The sequence below is a fragment of the Ranitomeya variabilis genome, chromosome 5 (genome assembly GCF_051348905.1).
Source record: "Ranitomeya variabilis isolate aRanVar5 chromosome 5, aRanVar5.hap1, whole genome shotgun sequence".
Lineage (NCBI taxonomy): Eukaryota > Metazoa > Chordata > Amphibia > Anura > Dendrobatidae > Ranitomeya > Ranitomeya variabilis.
This window is the reverse complement of record NC_135236.1, coordinates 470,617,267-470,641,134: the sequence shown is the minus strand read 5'-3', so window position 1 is coordinate 470,641,134 and position 23,868 is coordinate 470,617,267. Positions and strand designations below refer to the sequence as shown.

Below are 23,868 nucleotides of genomic sequence, written 5' to 3'. Positions count from 1 at the left end.
CTGGATTTACGCCCCAATGGATGGATTTACGGCCCGATGGTCGGAAGCGTGCTATAAATGCTGGTCAGAGTTTGACAGCGGCATTTAACGAGTTAATAGCCGCATTTGGATCTCGTTTCCACCCGCGACTGTTCCGTGCACATGTCAGCTGTTCAAAACAGCTGACATGTGCCAGGAAAGATGTGGGCTCAACGCTGGAGCCAACATCAAAGAGGGAGACACAACCTGTGCAGTACTAGTACGGCAGAGGTCGTGAAGGGGTTAAAGTAGATGAACTTGTCTGAAAGTAAAGTGAACATTTACACTTGATGTTTTTAATGGAAGGGTAACTGTAATAACTTGTGCATTATGAAATATTATATTGAGTGTAAGGATTCTATCTGTTCTTTTTACCATTGGGAAAGCCACAAATATGATAAGTTCAGGGATGAGATGAATAACTATATACCGTATCTCTAAATCTTAGATTAGTGTTCTGATGGCGCCGGTGAAAGTAGGCATTAAGTGAAGCTCCAACTTGATGAGTAATTGATTGATCAGAATGTCGCAGTTCAACTAGTTATCATGCAATGAACTCTTCTGTTGAGTGTACAGTTATTATCCTTTCATTGTCCTTGGATAGTTAGCAGTGCGTCGGTTTCATGATGTGCAACTGGAAACTTTAATTATGTTCTCTGCTAGCTATTAACCTTGCATACATTTCTGTTCCCCAGTCCTGTATTATGCATACTGTGATTTACAAGAATGCTTCCAATAGTTATATATTTCTAATTAAAAGATTTAATTGAAGTAATGCACCTTCCTTTGGAGAGCTGAAATAAAAGTGTCATTAAACCGCTCATTAGGGAAAAAAAAACGTGCATAGTTTCTTGTTTTGTCTTTCCCAGTTAGGCTGCTGTCACATGGGGCGATTGAATGCTGTACTTTCCCCGCCATAGTTGCAAATCGTTCCCATGATGAAGCTTTATAATGAAAAGGATGCACAATTCTGTCGTAGGAGAGTCTGGTCTCATTTCAGTATATTGTATAATTTATTTGTGCCTAATATGCTGTATTAACTATACTGTTAAGTCAATTAAAGGCAACTTCTAACTAGATTCATAGACCACGCATAATAGAATTTTATGTATTCATATGTTCTGCTTTATAGCTGTCTGCGCTTACATCCCCACACCCCTTTTCCACCCCAAAGAAATTGCCGTTTTGCAATACACAAAAGCCTATGCCAGGAATTCCATTGTCTGGACCAGTAGGAAATAATCTATGACTGATGCTAAGTTTTTGAGTGTTATTCATCACATGTGGTCACTTAGCACAATTTTTCTGTCTTCTCCTGTAAAGATTATGGTCATTTTATGGTTACAAAGGAAATGTTTTGTCTGTTGGTATTATTCTTGGTTCTTGTACATTGCCCATGAAATATTTGTGGTATTCTCTGACATAAAAGTTAATTATCTGAACACTCAGCCACATATCGGTTAAGTATTAGCAGCAATGTATTAGAGGTTACATATATTAACAGTAACCCTTACGAACTATTCCCCAGCAAGATCAGTGGCGTGAGATACTTTCCAATGTGATAGCCAAGTAACAACATAAAAGAGCGTTTGAAGAAAATTGGAGTCGGACGTAGTTTAACTCTAAATACTCACTTTGTGTCATAGGAATCTAGTAAAGTACAGTGTGGAAAAAAGTATTTAGTCAGCTACCAATTGTGCAAGTTCTCCCACTGAAAAAGCTGAGAGAGGCCTGTAATTGACAACATAGGTAGACCACAACTATGGGAGTCAAAATGAGAAAGCAAATACATAAAATCACCTTTTTTGATTTGGCAAGATTTATTTTGCAAACTATGATAGAAAATAAGTGGTAATTAACAAAAGTTCATCTCAACATTTTGTTATATATCCTTTGTTGGCAATGACAGAGGTCAAACGTTTCTATCTGTTCTTTTTACCATTGGGAAAGCCACAAATATGATAAGTTCAGGGATGAGATGAATAACTATATACCGTATCTCTAAATCTTAGATTAGTGTTCTGATGGCGCCGGTGAAAGTAGGCATTAAGTGAAGCTCCAACTTGATGAGTAATTGATTGATCAGAATGTCGCAGTTCAACTAGTTATCATGCAATGAACTCTTCTGTTGAGTGTACAGTTATTATCCTTTCATTGTCCTTGGATAGTTAGCAGTGCGTCGGTTTCATGATGTGCAACTGGAAACTTTAATTATGTTCTCTGCTAGCTATTAACCTTGCATACATTTCTGTTCCCCAGTCCTGTATTATGCATACTGTGATTTACAAGAATGCTTCCAATAGTTATATATTTCTAATTAAAAGATTTAATTGAAGTAATGCACCTTCCTTTGGAGAGCTGAAATAAAAGTGTCATTAAACCGCTCATTAGGGAAAAAAAAACGTGCATAGTTTCTTGTTTTGTCTTTCCCAGTTAGGCTGCTGTCACATGGGGCGATTGAATGCTGTACTTTCCCCGCCATAGTTGCAAATCGTTCCCATGATGAAGCTTTATAATGAAAAGGATGCACAATTCTGTCGTAGGAGAGTCTGGTCTCATTTCAGTATATTGTATAATTTATTTGTGCCTAATATGCTGTATTAACTATACTGTTAAGTCAATTAAAGGCAACTTCTAACTAGATTCATAGACCACGCATAATAGAATTTTATGTATTCATATGTTCTGCTTTATAGCTGTCTGCGCTTACATCCCCACACCCCTTTTCCACCCCAAAGAAATTGCCGTTTTGCAATACACAAAAGCCTATGCCAGGAATTCCATTGTCTGGACCAGTAGGAAATAATCTATGACTGATGCTAAGTTTTTGAGTGTTATTCATCACATGTGGTCACTTAGCACAATTTTTCTGTCTTCTCCTGTAAAGATTATGGTCATTTTATGGTTACAAAGGAAATGTTTTGTCTGTTGGTATTATTCTTGGTTCTTGTACATTGCCCATGAAATATTTGTGGTATTCTCTGACATAAAAGTTAATTATCTGAACACTCAGCCACATATCGGTTAAGTATTAGCAGCAATGTATTAGAGGTTACATATATTAACAGTAACCCTTACGAAGTATTCCCCAGCAAGATCAGTGGCGTGAGATACTTTCCAATGTGATAGCCAAGTAACAACATAAAAGAGCGTTTGAAGAAAATTGGAGTCGGACGTAGTTTAACTCTAAATACTCACTTTGTGTCATAGGAATCTAGTAAAGTACAGTGTGGAAAAAAGTATTTAGTCAGCTACCAATTGTGCAAGTTCTCCCACTGAAAAAGCTGAGAGAGGCCTGTAATTGACAACATAGGTAGACCACAACTATGGGAGTCAAAATGAGAAAGCAAATACATAAAATCACCTTTTTTGATTTGGCAAGATTTATTTTGCAAACTATGATAGAAAATAAGTGGTAATTAACAAAAGTTCATCTCAACATTTTGTTATATATCCTTTGTTGGCAATGACAGAGGTCAAACGTTTTCTGTAAGTCCTCACAAGGTTGGCACACACTGGTGGTATGTTGGCCCATTCCTCCAAGCAGAGCTCCTCTACAGCAGTGATGTTTTGGGCCTGTAGTTGGGCAGCATGGACTTTCAACTCCCTCCAAAGGTTTTCTATGGGGTTGAAATGTGGAGACTGGCTAGGCCACTCCAGGACCTTCATATGCTTCTTACGAAGCCACTCCTTCGTTGCCCTGGCTGTGTGCATGGGATCATTATCATGCTGATAGACCCATCCAAGTTTCATCTTCAATACCCTTGCTGGTGGAATGAGATTTGTACTCAGAATCTCACATTACGTGGCCCCATTCTTTCATGTACATGGATCAGTCATCCTGGTCCCTTTGCAGAGAAACAGCCCAAAAGCATGACGTTGCCACCCCCATGCTTCACAGTAGGTGTGGTGTTCTTTGGATGAAACTCAGCATTCTGTCTCCTCCAAACATGATTAGTTTTGTTTCTACCAAACAGTTCTACTTTTGTTTCATAAGACCATATGACATTCTCCCAATACTCTTTTGGATAATCCATATGCTCTCTAGCAAACTTCAAACGGGTCCGGACATGTAGTGCCTTAAGCAGGGGGACACTTCTGGCATTGCATGATCTGAGTCTCTGGCGGCGTAGTGTTTTACTTATGGTAGTCTTTGTTACAGTGGTCCCAGCTCTATGCAGGTAATTCACTAGGTCCCTCCGTGTGGTTCTGGGATTTTTGCTCACCGTTCTTGTGATCATTTTAACCCCACAGGGTAAGATCTTGCATGGAGCCCCAGAGATGGGAGATTATCAGTGATCTTGTTTGTCTTCCATTTTCTTATTGCTCCCACAGTTGATTTAATCACACCAAGCTGCTTGCCTATTGCAGATTCAGACTTCCCAGCCTGGTCCAGGGCTACAATTTTGTTTCTGGTGTCTTTCGACAGCTCTTTGGTCATCACTGTGGTGGAGTTTGGAGTGTGACTTTGACGTTGTGGACAGGTGTCTTTTATACTGATAACAAGTTCAAACAGGTGTCATTACTACAGGTAATGAGTGGAGGACAGAGGAGCCTCTTAGGCTAAGTTCACACGTTGCAGAATTGCCGCGGAAATTTCCGTGGCAATTCTGCGCCTCCTGCCGCGGGTATATCGCATGCAGAATTAGCATGCATATACCCGCAGAAAACTAGCATTTTGCAAGCATAATTAGCTTGCAGAATGCTAGAGTTTTCCAAGCGATCTGTAGCATCGCTTGGAAAACTGACTGACAGGTTGGTCACACTTGTCAAACATAGTGTTTGACAAGTGTGACCAACTTTTTACTATAGATGCAGCCTATGCAGCATCAATAGTAAAAGATAGAATGTTTAAAAATAATAAAAAAAATAAAAAAACATGGTTATACTCACCTGCAGACCTCAGCGGCGTCCGTTCCTATAGCTGGAGTGCAGTGAAGGGCCTGCGATGACGTCACTGTCTTGTGATTGGTCGCGTGAGTCACATGAGCGGTCACGCGACCAATCACAAGACAGTGACGTCATCACAGGTCCTGAACCACATCATCTATAGGAACGGAAGAGAGATCATGCACCGGAGAGGCAGGAACACTTCGGGGGCCATCAGAGGGTGAGTATAGGACTATTTTTTATTTTAATTCTTTATTTTTTACCAATTATATGGTGCCCAGTCCGTGGAGTAGAGTCTCCTCTCCTCCACCCTGGGTACCAACCGCACATGATCTGCTTGCTTCCCGCATGGTGTGCACAGCCCCGTGCGGGAAGTAAGCGGATCAATGCACTCCTATGGGTGCAGAATCGCTGCGATTCCGCAATTTTAATGAACATGCTGCGTTTTTTTCTGGAATGCGATTCCGCTCAGGAAAAAAATGCAGCATGTGCACAAAAAATGCGGAATGCATTCTATTACATAGGATGCTTAATGTAAGCGTTTTTTTCGCAGTTTTATTGCGTTTTTATAGTGAAAAACCGTGAAAAAAACGCGAAAAATATGCTACGTGTGCACACAGCCTCAAAGAAGATGATACAGGCTTGTGAGAGCCAGAAATCTTGCATGTTTTAGGTGACCAATTCCTTATTTTGCACCATAATTTGCAAAATATATTTTGCCAAATCAGACACGGCAATTTTCTGGATTTGTTTTCTCATTTTGACTCTCATAGTTGTGGTCTACCTATGATGTCAATCACAGGCCTCTCTCATCTTTTTAGGTGGGAGAACTTGCACATTTGGTGGCTGACTACATGTTTTCCCCACTGTATATCCGTTAGATCGCATGCTGTAATAGTGAAGTCTTGATGCCTGATAGTTGGTGCTGGAAAATGCGCTCTAAATTTTAATATCCTCATTGAAAATACTTGGACCAAATGATAAAGTAACACTTTGTATTGCAAAGGTCATAATGTAGCTGTAGGCCTAAGAACATCAGCTTTAAAGTGTAAAAAAAGATAATAGAGATAAACTGAAGATGGCAAGTATTTTTGGTGGAGAACTAAAAAGTAGGGAAAAGCAAGGCAAGAAAAGGGGGATTAGTGACTCTTTTTGACCTATAAAAGTGTTCGGTTGTGAAGAAAACAAAAAACTCTTGTTTTAAATCTTTGTTATATTTTGTTTTTATATTTTATATCTATTTCAAATAAATGTTATTAAAAATATATTGTAGTGACCTTAACTCCTTCACCCACGAGCCTATTTTCACCTTCTTGACCAGGCCAAATTTTATAATTTTTTCACTTTGTGGTAATAACTCTGGAACACTTCAACGGATCCTACGTATTCTCGGATTGTTTTTTCAAGACATATTATACTTCATGGTAGTCCTACAATTTCTTTGATATAACTTTCGTTTCTTTGTGAAATAATGGAAATTTGGTGAAAATTTAGCAGTTTAAACACTTTTAATTTTTATGCCATTAAACCAGAGCGTTATGTCACACAAAATAATTAATAAAGAACAGATACCACATGTCTACTTTACTTCAGCACAGTTTTTGAAACATCATTTTTTTTGTTAGGAAGTTAGAAGGGTTGAAAGTCGATCAGCATTTTCTAATTTTTACAACAAAATGTACAAAACTATTTTTAAGGACCTCATCTCATTTGAAGTGACTTTGGTTGGTCTATATGACAGAAAATACCCCAAAGTGATACCATTCTAAAAAGTGCATCCCTCAATGTGCTCAATACCACATACAAGAAGTTTATTAACCCTTTAGGTGCTTCACATGAACTGAAGAAATGTGTAAGATTTTTCATGCTAGCACCGATCATGGGCGTTGCTGCAGGGTGTCATCTCACATGTTGAGTTGAAACCCGAATTTGATCGTGGCAGCGCGCAGCATGAGCCCGCGCAATCATCATGACGTATATGTACTGCAGTTTGCAGAAACCCAGCTCCCGCAGCACCATATATATACTGCGGATGTCATAAAGGGGCTTAAAGATTATTTGTTGTTCATTTTGCATTTTATTTAGGTAGAGTAAGAGGTTCAACATAATATATTTATATACTCCAGATTATCCAAATGTTTTAAACTTTGCTTTTCCAGTCAGTGTCTACATATTTTAATTAAATAGATTAACATAAAACTGCCCTGTAGTCAAAGAAGTAAATGAGTTTCAAGGTGACTAGCCACAAGCCCTCTTTGTTTTTTTGTTTTTTTTTATAATTGGTTCTATAATTACAGTAAAGTTCTACTCAAAATGACAATAGATTCTAATCTATGTGACAATTCTTGTTTAAAATGTCATTCTGTATTCTTTATTTTGTAGACATGAACCTTGAAATACTAGAAGCTTTATGTTCGCTAGTTTAGTTACAGCCAGTGGTACTTTTATAATTATTTATCTTAGTTGAGTTGGATAACCCATCTTTAAATAGCATAAATTTATTAGCAATTCTCTTCTGGCTTTAAAAATCATTCAAGAATCAAGACTCTACGTTAATGATGTTTTTAATTCTTTTATATTGTTCGGAACAGTGAGTCCTAATCATGGCACCCTTACCTATTTATTGGTTGGCCAAGAAATGCAATTAAATGCACGTTACTGCATTCACGTTCTTTCGAGAAGGTTCGAAAATCCTCCTTCTCTGCCACATTCTCAGGGGTGGGAAACCTCAGAACCGTGGTCCATTTACAGCCCTTGATGACCTTTTATCCAGCTCCAGGCACATTCCTGGGGCTTCCAGTGCTTGGGCCAGCAGCTGTATTTTGATGTCCGCCCACCTATTAATTTCTTCTTCCTGTGTGAGCACGCTCATACTGTTTTCTCTACTGAACACTGCGGCTTGTGCGATGAAAGATTGCATCTTGCCACCAGTGCTAGCGTCAGGACGTCTTTGTGGTCGGAGTCAGCCTGCAATTTGTACGGCCACCGAAGGATCGTATAAACATCCAAATGTCCCTCGGTAGAAAAAAGATTACCCACCCCAGGTCTATCTATAGATGTTTATCGATACCTATGCAGTTTTCCTGCGTTGTCTCTCCAGCAGTTTCTTCAATGTCAATAACTTTTAAAAAGCTACCGAACGGAGAGTATTCCAGCCAGACACATTGTTAAAAAAAAAAATAAAATAAAAATGTTACTGACATTCCTATCTTGATAAAGGACATAAAATCACAAACAGCCACTCTACACCGCAACTATCGCCTGACCCTAGGTTTCGCCTGACTGCTTCTTCCTGGGGGAAGCAAACCTGTTTAACCCCTTCACCCCCGGAGCTTTTTCCGTTTTCATTTTTCGCTCCCCTCCTTCCCAGAGCCATAACTTTTTTATTTTTCCGTCAATTTGGCCATGTGAGGGCTTATTTTTTGCGGCACGAGTTGTACTTTTGAACGACGACATTGGTTTTAGCATGTCGTGTACTAGAAAACGGGAAAAAAATTCCAAGTGCAGTGAAATTGCAAAAAAAGTGCAATCCCACACTTGTTTTTTGCTTGCCTATTTTGCTAGGTTCACTAAATGCTAAAACTGACCTGCCATTATGATTCTCCAGGTCACTACGAGTTCATAGACACCTAACATGACTAGGTTATTTTTCACCTAAGTGGTGAAAAAAAATTCCAAACTTTGCAAAAAACAAAACAAAACAAAATTGCGCCATTTTCCGATACTCGTAGCGTCTCCATTTTTCGTGATCTGGGGTCAGGTGAGGGCTTATTTTTTGCGTGCCGAGCTGGCGTTTTTAATGATAGCATGTTGGTGTAGATACGTTCTTTTGATCGCCCGTTATTGCATTTTTTTCTCATTACGCCATTTAGCGATCAGGTTAATGCTTTTTTTTTATTGATAGATCGGGCGATTCTGAACGCGGCGATACCAAATATGTGTAGGTTGGGGGTTTTTTTTATTGATTTATTTTGATTGGGGCGAAAGGGGGGTGATTTAAACTTTTATATTTTTTTTATTTTTTTCACATTTTTAAAAACTTTTTTTTTTTACTTTTGCCATGCTTCTATAGCCTCCATGGGAGGCTAGAAGCAGGCACAGCCCGATCGGCTCTGCTACATAACAGCGATCATCAGATCGCTGTTATGTAGGAGAATTGCAGGTGTGCTGTGAGCGCCGACCACAGGGTGGCGCTCACAGCCACCGGCGATCAGTAACCATAGAGGTCTCAAGGACCTCTATGGTTACAATGGAGGAGCATCGCCGACCCCCGATCATGTGACGGGGGTCGGCGATGCGCTCATATCCGGCCGCACGGCCGGATGCGGTAGTTAAATGCCGCTGTCTGCGTTTGACAGCGGCATTTAACTAGTTAATAGCGGCGGGTGATCGCGATTTCACCCGCCGCTATTGCGCGCACATGTCAGCTGTAAAAAACAGCTGACATGTCGCGACTTTGATGTGCGCTCACCGCCGGAGCGCACATCAAAGCGGGGGTCCCGACATGTGACGTACTATTCCGTCACATGTCGGGAAGGGGTTAAAAGACCATGGATGCATTAAAGTGCATATAATTGGATTATGTGATAGAATAACTTTGCCTTACCAGTCTTTACCCCGGACTGTTGATCACTTATCCTCAAGATAGGCTATGAATAAAAACAGACCCAGAAAACTATTTTAATGCCAGAAACATTTCAGTTCAGCTAGTAAAGCAATAATTTTACATTTTGAGGAGTTTAAAGTTAAGGATTTTTATTTTCTGTACAGTACTTTTTTTTATAATTTTTCTTTAACACTTTTTATTACTGCTTAAGCAAATTTAAAAGTGTGCAAAATCTTTTGCCAGAATGATAATTTGAAATTCTTTCTTGTTTCATTAGCAACAATGGTGAGGTTTTAATTTTTTATCTTCTAATTATTGTCTGTGACATTCCCATTTATCTTCCTGAACTATGAACAGTTCAGAAAAGCAAAATATGCATTTCAGTAGAGTTTTAACATTTTTCTTCAAGAAGAATCCATGCAGAAGAACAATATCCTTTATAAATGACAAACGCAGAACTGTAGATTGTAGCAATGCATCATTTTAGGAGCCTTAAATATGTTTGTGAAATAGATAAACCATTATTCATGTGGAAGGAAAAATCCCTTATCAGTTATTCACTTTAAACTGGTGAGACTCCCTGGAGGACTATACTTCATGTATGTTTTAGTGATTTAACTTTTTATGGAGCAGTGGCTAAATACACTCTCTGAGCATGTGATTGTGGAGAAATATTTCTGCAGTGTTTTAATTCTTCATTTCCACTTGAGTAGTAGAGAATGTAATAACCATCATCCATTTTGTGCATTGCATGGAGGGTCATATTTCTGTAAGCAGACTACAAACGAGACTCGCATAACGCTTGTAGCTGTGGAAATAATATTAGCATTTTTTACACTGACATGAATTCCTTAGTAGTTTTCTCTTGCAGGCAGAAACTAATGTAACAGTTGCACAGAAAATAAAATAAATATAAAAAAAAAACAAAGAGAAAAGTGGACTTCATATTTCATCCTGCTGTTTTGTTATCTGGGCAATGTAAAATTAATCCATTAACCATCTCTGGGTGAATAATGATTTCCTCGGCTGTAATATTTTATATTCTGTGGCAGAGCAGGAGAATTATTTAATGCTAGCAGTAAATAGAAATATGCTACATAGCAGCTTGCAAACCAATCAGTCTTTTAAATCGAAAACCAATGAATGGCCCAAACTTAAATATGTTAAGGCATTGACACGGCAAGTATATTTCATTTTTTTTTCTTTAATTTATGAGAAAAGTAAATTGAGCTGAGGTACTGTGCTTGTTTCTAGGCTGAGAACAAAAGAAATGATGATGGTAAAAGCTCAGAAACAATTCACAGTACCTGATGTCAATGAACTTTCTGGCAGAGACATAGATAGCGATAGTGAGTGCAAAAGCAATTGTCACAGTCAGGCCCTGGTGCCCGACAGGACCCAAAGGTCTTTCTGCCTCGCATAGTTTTTAGCAACCAGGCCCTGTTATCTGACAGGACGTAAAGGCCTTTCTGCCTCATTGCTTTTTAGCAACCAGACCCTGGTGTCTGATGGTACCCAAAATCCTTTCTGATTTTTTTTTTTTTTGCAACCCGGCCCTGGTGCCCAACAGGACCCAAAGGCTTTCTGCCTCATATTGTTTTTAGCAACCTGACCCTGGTGTCTGACAGGACCCAAAGCCCTTTCTGCCTCATATTGTCTTTAACAACCAGGCCCTCGTGTTTGACGGGACCCAAAGGTCTTTCTGCCTCATATTGTCTTTAGCAACCTGACACTGGTGTTTGACAGGACCCAAAGGCCTTTCTGCCTCATATTGTCTTTAGCAACCTGGCCCTGTTGTTTGACAGGACCCAAAGGCCTTTCTGCCTCATATTGTGTTTAGCAACCTGACACTGGTGTTTGACAGGACCCAAAGGCCTTTCTGCCTCATATTGTCTTTAGCAACCAGGCCCTGTTGTTTGACAGGAACCAAAGGCCTTTCTACCTTATATTGTTTTTAGCAACCTGACACTGATGTTTGACAAGACCCACAGGCCTTTCTGCCTCTTGGTGCCTCATATTGTTTTTAGTAACCAGGCCCTGGTGATTTATGACCAGAGAATACATCAAAGTTGATATGAACTTTATTGTAATTATAAACAAACTTAAAGGAGCTCAGAATAAGACAGATAATGGTATATTCACAATATTTTTTATAGTGTGGTTTGTGTGTCCCTCATATCCTAAAAACACCAGAAAAGCACTCTCAAAATACTCAAAAGAATGCTCCTGTTAATTTCTATGGAAAAATGACTTGTGGTTCATATGTTTAGACTTTTGAGTGCTTCATGCTTGGAGAAAAGAAAGTGTATGTCACTACTTTGATGGAAAATGCTACAAACTGCAATGAAATGGCTGCAAAGACTTTCAGGAAAAAAAAAAGAACTTTGAAATCACTTGAAAAACTGCTTCAGGAAATAAAAATTTTCACAAAGAATGAGATTTTCTTGAAAGGGAACCTGACAGTTGACATATGACGAACCATAGGCAGCATGCATTAGACACTGTCTGCTTGATGTCAGCCATATATGTTTAACTCTGAAATGCTGCAGCGTTTTAGGGAACAGCTGCTGTTCAACTGGTCTCCCATGCAGGTCTTCAGTGGCTTCTCCCTGCCCGCTCCTCTTGAGTGACAGATGTCTCCCTGCATGTGTGTAGTGTATGGGGAGAGACCTGTCACTCCACGGTAGTAAGCAGGGAGAAGCTGCCAAGCACCCACCTGTCTGACTAGCATCCCGTGCAACTTGGTCCCTAGCAGCTGTTAAACTATGTTTTTCTCTGAAATGCCACAACGTTTCAGAGTTAAACATATGTGGCTGAATTCATACAGCCAGTGTCTGTTACTTGCTGTCCATGGATCGGGCAGCATGTATCAACGTCAGGTTCCCTTGAAGCAGTTGTCTGTAGAAAACATACCCAAGAAAGTAGCAAACTCCATCAGAACAAGCTCACTTATGGATTTTCTGTTAATTTATTCTGGAATGAAAAAAAAAAAAAGCAAGAAATGCTAAATTTTTAATAAAGTCCAATTAATATTTTTAGCCCAGACTATATGCATTTAAGTGTAACAAACGCTATAATTTTTGCAAATCCTTTAAGGATTGCAGTAAGATATGCTTTAATGCTGGTATAAAAAAAAAAAAAACTAGGAAAGCAACTTTGTAAAAACGTTATTGTGTTTCAGTAATAACATAGTTTCAGCACCAGTGTCATTTTCCCAATATATTGCTTAACAATAGTGTCAAAATAAATGAGCTTTTAATTTGTGAATGTGGTTTTTCATTCTGGTGCTTGCAATAAGTGTGCCTTTTTGTGTTAAATATGACCTTGAATTTATAATTCTGCTGAAGAAAGATTGATTGGTAGAGATCTTTTTAATGTTCTGGACTATGACTACTAATGAGCTGATTAGTGAGTAGTTCCTGTAGTTAAATTATTCGTTTTTGTAAATAATGATAAAAAAGGAAGAAAAAAGACTAAACTGATTACTGTGAATTATTAACTGAATCTGGACTGGTAGAATAATAGTAATTTATGTCATGCTCTGTGAAACATATGGAGTACTTTCATATATTTCATTTATTTATCATTAACATGTAAACTGCATTGTCAGCGTATGTTCTGAAACAATCAGATACTTATCTATTTAATGATTGATAAATATAATTGCTTAGCTCTTTCCTTTTCAGGCAAGCCAGTTTAAATGAAGCAGCAGAAACATACTACAAAATGGCAGCTGCGCTGCGGCCTAATGTAAGTGAATTTTTTTTTTTAACTTGCTGGATACTGTCTATTTTCCTACACCATATCATAAATGTAATTATTTTAAGAGTATGGATTGGGTTATGTCAACGTTTGGACAACTATTTTTCAAGGTCCGTTTATGGACCGCAATGCTCGGACTGACTGTGGGTCTCCTGACCTAAAATTACAGCCCCCATGCATATACAGCTCTGGCAAAAACTAAGAGACCAACACATCAAAACCCTGTCATGGGCAGCCCAATCTGCAGACCTGAACCCCATTGAAAACCTCTGGAATGTCATCAAGAGGATGATGGAAAGTCACAAGCCATCAAAGAAGAACCTCATAAATGTTTGCGCCAGAAGCAGTGTGATAGACTGGGGGAAAGCATGCCAAGACGCATGAAAGCTGTGATCAAAAATCATGGTTATTCCACAAAATATTGATTTCTGATCTCTTCCTGAGTTAAAACATTAGTATTGTTGTTTCTAAATGATTATGAACTTGTTTTCTTTGCATTATTTGAGGTCTGAAAGTTCTGTTTTTTTTTATTTTGACCATTTTTCTTTGTCAGAAAAAAAATACTGAATTTATTGCTTGGAAATTCGGAGACATGTTGTCAGAAGTTTATAGAATAATAGAACAATTTACATTTTACTCAAAAATATACCTATAAAGAGAAAAATCAGACAAACTGAACATTTTGCAGTGGTCTCTTAATTTTTGCCAGAGCTGTATGAAGTTGTAACTTAGGGTCAGGAGGTGCACAGTCAGTTTGAGCATACCGGTCCGAATACTGACATTAAAATTTGGCTAGATTTGTATTATTGACACATTCCACTAGTATTCCAAGCAGGGGCGGACACAAGCAGCAATGGGCCCCTGTGCAGGAAATACGTCGGGGACCCCCTCATGCATGTACACTGTGTATAAAATACCTATAATAACATATGTTTATACACAGCAGAAAATGCACACACATTAGCCCTATATACACAGCAGTATACACACGCTAGCCCTATATGCACAGCAGTATGCACACACTAGCCCTATATACACAGCAGTATATACACACACTAGCCCTATATACACAGCAGTATAAACACACACACTAGCCCTATATACACAGCAGTATAAACACACACACTAGCCCTATATACACAGCAGTATAAACACACACACTAGCCCTATATACACAGCAGTATGCACACACTAGCCCTATATACACAGCAGTATGCACACACTAGCCCTATATACACAGCAGTATATACACACACACTAGCCCTATATACACAACAGTATAAACACACACACTAGACAGATAAACATACATCACATGGAATGTGTACCTACAGTGAGTGCAGTTGCAGGGAGCTGGTCCGTCTCAGAGGAACATAGGAAATTAGCCCTGGTGCAGTTGCACCTGTTGAACCGGCGGTATGTCTGGTTTCAAGGGTTTATTGCTTGTGTGTGTAATTGAATAAAATGTGACATTTTATCAGAATAAAATTTAGCTTTTTTTTTCCATTGAACCTAAAATCTTCTATGTTCCCCAGGGAAACCTTTCCTAGAATTGTCTGATCAACTAAATTTTAGCTTGTACATTTAGAAATACCAAACAACACACTGCACATTTTTTTTTTGTACCGTATTTTGCGAATTAAAAGACGCACCGGATTATAAGACGCACCCCAAATTTTGTGGCGCAAAATAGGAAAAAAATATATTTTAAAAAAAATGGTGGTGCTTCTCATAATCCATGCGTCTTATTGCTTACCAGGGGTGGTGGCTGCGGTAAAGCAGGTTCCCAGAGTTGCTGGAGGAGGCAAAAGTGGAGCGCTGCCACAGGCTGGGATGAAAGGGTGTTTGGATGTACGCCGCTGCAGGTGTTTGGTGGTGCTGGGGGCTCTGCTGACATTTTGTGAAAGCCCACAGCTCCCCCGCACTTATATGGTTTACATTGCGGTGGACTCCGGGAAAATGGCTGCCGGGGGAGGTGCACGCACAGATGGAGATCTCGGCACTGAGATCTCGGGAGAAGAGAAGTCAACCATTTTCCCGGAGTCCACTGCATAGTAAACCATGTAAGTGTGGGGACTCCACTCTTGCCTCCTCCAGCAGCGACCCTGGGACCCTGCTCCACCGCGGCCAGTAAGGTATATCTGCATTGCAAGACACATCCCCATTTTCCCCCAAAATTTGGGTTAAAAAAGTGCATCTTATAATCCGAAAAATACGGTATTCACTTATATTTAACCTATCTGCAGAACTAGTCTTAACAGACCATATACATGTTAATTTTTCCATTTACCCAATTTGTAATTTAGGGATTATCTTTTTTGTACTAAGACTATAGACTTGGTTAAAGTATTAGATATTATTCTATGTATAGTTTTTCCTTTAGGCTCTTTTCCCACTACCTGATAGCACCGAGAAATCTCCCAGCCAATATGTTAAATGAATCCATAGACCTGCGTTAACTTGATGGAGGTCAATTTATTCCCAGTTCTGATTGTCAGCCTTAAATTTTGCAGCTTTTTGCTTTATGAAATGGTGCATCCAGTAAAAAAATTTTACCACTGGGCCTTAAATACTAAATTATGTAAAATAAAACACATTCTCAGCTGGAGATACATGCCAGACTTTGCTTGTTGTGGCCCTAGCAGTTTTTATCACAACTGGACAACCTTTTTTACGAATGCAACTGCACAGTGTCAAATCCTCCCAAACAACCTCTATCTGGAAAGAATCAGAAGATTATGTGGCATATACCTTCCATAAGTGAGGCTTAAAATAGCATTACAAAAAGTTTTAGCTATACATAGGAATTTTGCATATTTGTGTGTGAATATTTGTTTTTTTTGGTTAACATTTTTCTTGTTTTAATGGAATGTAATGAAGTGTTGTAAAGTTCATTTTTATCAATTAACAAAATGCAAAGTGAATGAACAAAAGAGAAATCGAAATCACATTAATATTTGGTGCGACCTCCCTTTGCCTTCAACACAGCATTACTTATTTGAGGTAGAATATTATAGTTAAGTCTATGAGAAACCAATTATACCAATAAGGTGATAACGAGACGCTCTGGGAACAGATTCTGATGGAGATGTGTGTCTGGCCCATATATTTTAATAACTAATTTACATATTAAGAAAATAAAAAGTGGAATATCTTAGAATAAGACATTGGATTGGAAATATCAAGGTATCATTTTATTCAACTTTTTGTATAATCAGCTTGGGAGGGATAATCTTACCAACAGATTCCCTCTAAAACCTGTTGAGGAGCAGCTAACTCTGCTACAAAGGTGAGGTTGTGGAGGACCGTTTGTTTCATGTCAGGTCATAAACTATAGCAAGAATCAGCACAGCAAAAAGACACAAGCTAGTTATACTGTATCAGTAAGGTCTCTCCTAAACATGCTCTGTTGAAATAACCAAGAAATGAGCAACATTGAAGACCATAGATGCAGTGGTTGACCAAGGAAATTTAGTGCAGTAACTGAAAGGTACCTTATGAGGTTGCTTCTCTCTTCGAACTCTGAAGTTGTCCAGCAGCACCCTGGCCTCAGAACTGGCAGAAACAGGTTGGACTCAGCTGTACACATCTACTGCTCAGAAAAGTCTGAAAAGAACGGGTCTTCGTGAAAGAATTGTGACTAAAAGACTAAGAGATTCAGCTATGCATAAAAACAGGAAATAGGGTGTAGAAAAATGACAGAAAGTGTTTGGACTGATTAGTCAAAAGTTTGAAATATTTGGTAGTAATAGAATACAGTTTTTTCACCAAAGGGTTGGAGAGCAGTATGATAATGAGTGTCTGCAGGTAACAGTGAAGAATAGTGGACAATCCTTGCAAATTTGGTGCTGCATTTCTCCAAATGCTGACGGAATTTGGTCAGGATTAATGGTGCCCTCAATGCAACATACAGGCAGATGCTTATCCATCATGTAATACTATCAGGGAGGAGTCTGACTGGCTTCAGATTTATTCTGCAGCAGGATAAAGACCCAAAGCATAATGAAATTCAATTTGATTAAAGGCACATTTATTTGTTAACCCCTTCACGCCCAAACTTGTTTTCACCTTCATGACCATGCCAAATTTTAAAAATCTACGAGTGTCACTTTACTTGGTCATAACTCTGGAATGCTTCAAAGGATCCCACTGATTCTGGGATTGTTTTTTCATGACATATTGTACTTCATGATAGTGTTAACATTTGTTCGATATAACTTGCGTTTGTGAAAAAATCTGAGATTTGTCAAAAATGTTAAAAATGTTGCAATTTTTAAAACTTAGAATTTTTTTTCCCCCTATTTCAGAGAGTTATGTCACACAATATAGCTAATAAATAACATTTCCCACATGTCTACTCTACATGTCAGCACAATTTTTTTAAACAGCATTTTTTTTGTTAGGAAGTTAGAAGGGTTAAAAGTTGACCAGCGATTTCTCATGTTTACATCAAAATTTGCAAAACCATTTTTTTAGGGACCCCATGAAATTTGAAGTGTCTTTGAGGGGTCTATATGACAGAAAATACCTAAAAGTGACACCATTCTAAAAACTACACTCCTCAAGGTACTCAAAACCACATTCAATAAGTTTTATTAACCCCTTGGGTGCTGCACGAGAACTGAAGCAATGTGGAAGGAAAAATTAACATTTCACTTTTCACTTTTCACTTTAGACCCAATTTCTTTTTTATTTTTACTAAGGTAGCAGGAGAAAACGGACCACAAAATTTGTTGTTTAAATTCTTCTGAATGCGCTGATACCCCATATGTGAGTGGGGGACACTATTTGGGTGCATGGCAGGGTCCTGAAGGGAAGTAGCACCATTTGACATTTTAAATGTAAAATTTGCTAGAATCCTTAGTGGACAACATGTGGCATTTGGAAATGCCCTGATGTTCCTAAACAGTGGAAAGCCTCCACAAATGAACCCATTTTGGAAACTAGACCCCTCAAGGAACTTATCTAGATATGTGGTGAGCACCTTGAACCCCCAGATACTTCACAAAAGTTTATAACGTAGAGCCACAAATTTTCCCCACAAAAAAATATTCTTTTAGCCCCAAATATTGAATTTTCACAATAGTAACAGGTGATATTGCACAATACATTTGTTGTACAATTTCTCCAGAGTACAGCGTACCCTATATGGGGGCGGAATTACTGTATGGGTGCACAGCAAGGCTCGAAAGGGAAGGAGCGCCATTTCACTTTTTGAATGCAATATTTACTGGAATCATTAGAGCACACCATGTCATGTTTGGAGAGCGCCTGATGTGCCTAAAGAGTGTTAACCCCTGACAAATTACCACATTTGGAAATTAGGCCCCTCACAGATCTTATGTAGATGTGTGGTGAGCACCTTGAACCCCCAGGTACGTGACAGACTTTAATAACGTAGAGCCATGACTATAAAAATGTTCTCATAGGTACAACTTTTGCATTTTCACAAGGATATCAATAGAAAATTGACCTCAAAATTTGTCGAGCGATTTCTCCTGAGTACGCAGATACCTCATATGTTGGGGAAAACAACTCTTTGGGCGAACAGCAGGGCTCGGAAAGAAAGAAAGGAAGGAGTGACGTTTTAGAAAGCAGATTTTAATGGAATGGTCGGCCGGTATCATGTCGTGCTTGAAGATCCCCTAATGCGCCTAAACAGTGGAAATCCCACACAATTGACCCCTAGATAACTAGGCCCTTGAAGAAATTTATCTAGATATATGGTGAGCACCTTGAACCCACTGGTACTTCACAGAATTTTACAATGTTGTTATGTGAAAATGAAAAGAAAGTATATATTTTCCCACAAAAATGTTTAGTCCCAACTTTTTTAATTTTCACAAGATAGCAGGATAGCAATTTCCACTGAGTACACCAATCCACAATATGTGGTCGAAAACTTATTTTGAGGTACAGTGAGAAGCTCAGAAGGGAGGAAGTGCCATGGTTTAGACACACTGTGGGGTTCAGAAGGGAGGGGCATTTGGATTTGGGATCACAGAATTTTCTGAATTTGTTTTGGGGGCAAGGAGCCATAGCAATTTTCCTGAGCTATTGTACTACTAGTATAGTGGAAGCCCCCTATATTTTCGTTAACAGATGACAGAACTGAATGGGGAGTTTTTGTGGATTGACCTGATGTTTTTATTTGGAACATTTTGCATAATGTTTGGGATCAAATTTACCGCTCTTCTCTGAGGTCTTATATCAGGGTTTTCATGTAAATTTCCATGTGACGTGATTCAGATTAAACCCTCCGAGGGAGCCACTCACTAATGAGGCAGCAGAGTTACTCTGGACTCCGTCTGGCCTCTGCTCAGTATTCTACTTCTTTTCAGAATGCACTAATCTGTGGCGGCCTAAAAAGATGGACTCTGCTGAATCACAGGTCAGACGGCGTTCACAGTGTTCCCATATGCCTCGTTATAGGCAATCTTGTGCATGGGTTCCGTCTAAATCATGTACTTCAGATATTTACACGGAAACCCCGGTGTTGGCGCTTATCGTAGAGCACAGGATGGATGTGATTCGAGCCTTACTGTGATCTCTGATAGGCAGAAGCAACAAATCATCAGGTGAAGAATCAGTTTTATTTATTTTTTACCCCATTCCTCGTGCGGTGTAAGTTATTAGACTACTTTATTCTTCAGGTTGGTACAATTACAGATATACCAGATTTATAACTTTTTTTTACGTTTGGCTGCTGTCACACACTAAAAGAACCTTTTTATTGCATGTTTGTCTCACTTAAATGTTTCAGATCTTCAAACAAATTTAAATATTAGACAAAGATAACACAAGTAAACACAAAATGCAGTTTTTAATTGAAGGTCTATTATTAATTGAAAAAGAAATACAAACCTAAAGTGCCCTGTGGGAAAAAGTGATTGCCCCCTAAACCTAATAACTGGTTCGGCCACCCTTAGCAGCAACAACTTCAATCAATCATTGGCAATAACTGACAATGAGTATTGTACAACTCTCTGGAGGAATTTTGGCCCACTCATCTTTGCAGAATTATTGTCATTCACCCACATTAGAGGGTTTATGAGCATGAACAGCCTTTTTAAGGTCATGCCACAGCATCTCAATCGGATTAAGGTTAAGACTTTAAATACGCCACTCCAAAGTCTTAATTTTGGTTTTCTCAAGTCATTCAGAGTTGGACTTGCTGCTGTGTTTTGGATCATTGTCCTGCTGAATAACCCAAGTGCTTTTCAGCTTGAGGTCACAAACAGATGGCCAGACATTCTCACTTAGGATTTTTTGATCAACAGCAGAGTTCATGGTTCCATTTACCACAGCTAGTCTTCCAGGTTCTGAAGCAGCAAAGCAGCCCCAGGTCATCACACTACCATCACCATATTTTACTGTTGGTATGATTTTCCTTTTCTGAAATGCTGTGTTACCTATATGCCAGATGTAATGGGACATACATTTTCCAAAAAGTTCTGTTTTTGTCTTGTCTGTCCACAGAGTATTCTCCCAAAAGTCTTGGGGATCATGAAGATGTTTTCTGGCAAAACTGAGATGAGCCTTTATGTTCTTATTGCTCAGTGGTGGTTTTCATCTTGGAACTCTGCCATGCAGGCTATTTTTGGCGCAGCCTTTCTTATAATGGAGTCATGAACACTGACTTTAGCTGAGGCAAGTGAGGTCTGCAGTTCTTTGGATGTTATTGTGGGGTCTTTTGTGACCTCTTGGACGTGTCATCACTGCGCTCTTGGGGTATGTTTGGTTGGCTGGCCACTCCTGGGAAGGATCGCCACTGTTCCATGTTTTCACCATTTGTGGAAAATGATGTTTAAAAGGGTGGTGTAGCGGCGCTAATGAATAAAAGCATACAAAAGCAGCTAGCCCTTAAACCACACAGGGCGAAGAGAACCTCTGATAAATACAATTAGAAAATATATACCTGCGCTAAAATATGCATAGAAATTAAATAATAACTATTTACCTGTCAAAGGGGAGGTAGTACTGGAAGTGATAGGATTACTAGTATGTGAGTCAGACTAGGAACTTCGGACTCTGAGGACAAGGATAAAAAGTGGAATAGGTGTGTATAAATCCTGCTATATTTGGCAATTTAATAGGCAGATCAATATTAGGAGAATTACTAAAACAGCTGTGTTTTAAAAACAAAAGGTTAATCGCATCAAGGCTTGCAGAACTGTGTTTCTAAATATAAACACGCGATAGTTATCCAGCTTCTATGGCTCAGATTAGAACAAAAACAAGATCACAACAAATTCAGAACGTCCAAAGGACTATCAATCCGTTTTTTCAATTGGGCCAAAAAAAAGTACGTTTCAGGGGCTGTAGGGCGGGGAAACTCTCCCAAAAAAAGAAAAAACTATGTGAAAAAGTAACGGGTGACATACAAAAAATATACAACTTAAGTAAATACATACTAAAGGATAATGAAACCCGTTTGTTACAAAAGGGTTTAAAATATGCCCCAGCCACCAAATTTAACAAATTTCAGGCCTTTATTGGTGTCAAGCAATTTATGCGTAAATTAGCAATAAAAAAACATTTTTTAAAAAAAGATCCTATTGAATATACCGTGCCGAGTAATAATATACAAGTGGGCACTTATACCAATTTACGGCCTAAGTCGACATTCAACCCTCCAAATGAATATTCTGAAGCCTTTGAGGCCTTTCAGAAAAATGTTATTAATGATATAAAGACTACTAGTGAGAAAAAATGCTCTAAATTTAAATTTAACCTATCAAAAAAAGAGCGAGAAGCCATCTATAATTTGCAACAAAGAGGGGATATCATGATTCGTCCAGCGGATAAAGGGGGAGGTATCGTCATCCTGGACGAGTCTTACTATGATAAAGAATCATGACGCCTCTTGGGCGACACAAGGACTTACAAAAGATTAGATAATGACCCCTCAGTACAATATATACAGGACTTAAAAGCACTTTTGGACAAAGGCCTAGAAGAGGGCCTAATAAATAAACAGGAGTTTGATTATATTTATACATCACACCCTAGGACCCCTATCTTCTACCATCTTCCAAAAATCCATAAGGATTCAACTAATCCTCCAGGTCGCCCTATTATTTCTGAAATTGGAAGTTTGACTTCAAATTTATCTCATTATGTGGACTGTTTTTTGCAGAAATTGGTTCCAACATTACCGGCTTACTTAAAAGACAGCAAACATGTACTACAAGCCCTGAATAACACACAATGGAAAGAAAATTATATATTTGGCACGCTGGATGTAGCCTCGTTATACACGGTTATACAGCATGAAAAAGGCACAACAGCAATGAGCCACATTTTAAATTCATCGCAACTTTTTTCTTCAACTAAAATTAATTTTTTAAAGGATTGCGCAGTTTTTATTTTAACACACAGTGTTTTTAAATATAAGGCGGACTACTACACCCAGCAGTGGGGTACAGCCATGGGGACCAGGTTCGCGCCCAGTTATGCAAACCTCTACGTGGGTATGTGGGAGGATCTCCACATCTTCCAGGGGGGTTGTCTGCGTGCGGGCTGGCCCTATGGCTAAGATTCATAGACGACATCCTCTTTATATGGGAGGGGGATGACGTCTCACTGAACCAGTTTTTAACTAGTATTAACACTAATGATTTTTATCTCCAATTTTCTGCAACTATAAATAAAGAAAGTATTCATTTTTTAGATTTAAATATTTTTATTGAGAACGGCAAAATTCAAACAAACACATATAATAAACCAACGGACTCCAACAGCTTTATCTCTATGGGGAGTTGCCATCTCCCAAGATGGCTACTTAATGTCCCACGCAGCCAATTTATGCGACTAAATCGAAACTGTTCCAAACCGAATGACTATATTAAAGAATCTGACATTCTGATAGAGAAATTTGTGAATAAGGGCTATGATCGCAACCAATTGATGGGGACAAGAAATGATGTGAGAGATATCTCCAGGGAGCAGCTTCTTAGTAATCAGATGAGGAAGGATGATACCCCTATGGAGAGAGATGTGTCATGGTTCTCAATGGCAAGAGAACGTAGTAAAGCATACAAAAAGGACTAGCTCTTGGAAGATGGGAACTCGAGCTGACTGTGAGCTAAACCTACCGCACAAATAACAGTGGCCGGGTAGCGTGCCTACGTTTTATCCCTAGACGCCCAGCGCCAGCCGGAGAACTGACTGACCCTAGCAGAGGAAAATACAGACCTGGCTTACCTCTAGAGAAATTTTCCCCAAAAGGCAGACAGTAGCCCCCACATATATTGTCGGTGATTTCAGAGGAAATTGACATACGAAGTATGAAGATAGGTTTAGCAAATTGAGGTCCGCTTACTAGATAGTAGGAAGACAGAAAAGGGAACTTCACAGTCAGCTGAAAACCCTTTCAAAACACCATCCTGGAATTACTTTAAGACTCTAATATCAACTCATGACACCAGAGTGGCAATTCCAGCTCACAAGAGCTTCCAGCCTCAGAAATAAACAATCACAGAGAACTGGAACAAAAATGCAAAACAAACTTAGGACTACAAGTCCAACTTAGCTGATAGTAGTCTAGGAGCAGGAACATGCAACAGAAAGGCTTCTGGTAACATTGTTGG

General features: G+C 39.0%; 1 protein-coding gene across 1 annotated transcript in view; it reads left to right on the top strand.

The window, feature by feature from the left end:
• The window catches only part of TMTC2 (transmembrane O-mannosyltransferase targeting cadherins 2), a 364,646-nt gene that overhangs the window by 319,108 nt on the left and 21,670 nt on the right, over positions 1-23,868 (top strand). Inside the window, exon 11 of the mRNA XM_077265461.1 lies at positions 13,201-13,264. Within this exon, the coding sequence (XP_077121576.1) occupies positions 13,201-13,264 (64 nt within the window). The remainder of the gene's footprint in view (positions 1-13,200; positions 13,265-23,868) is intronic.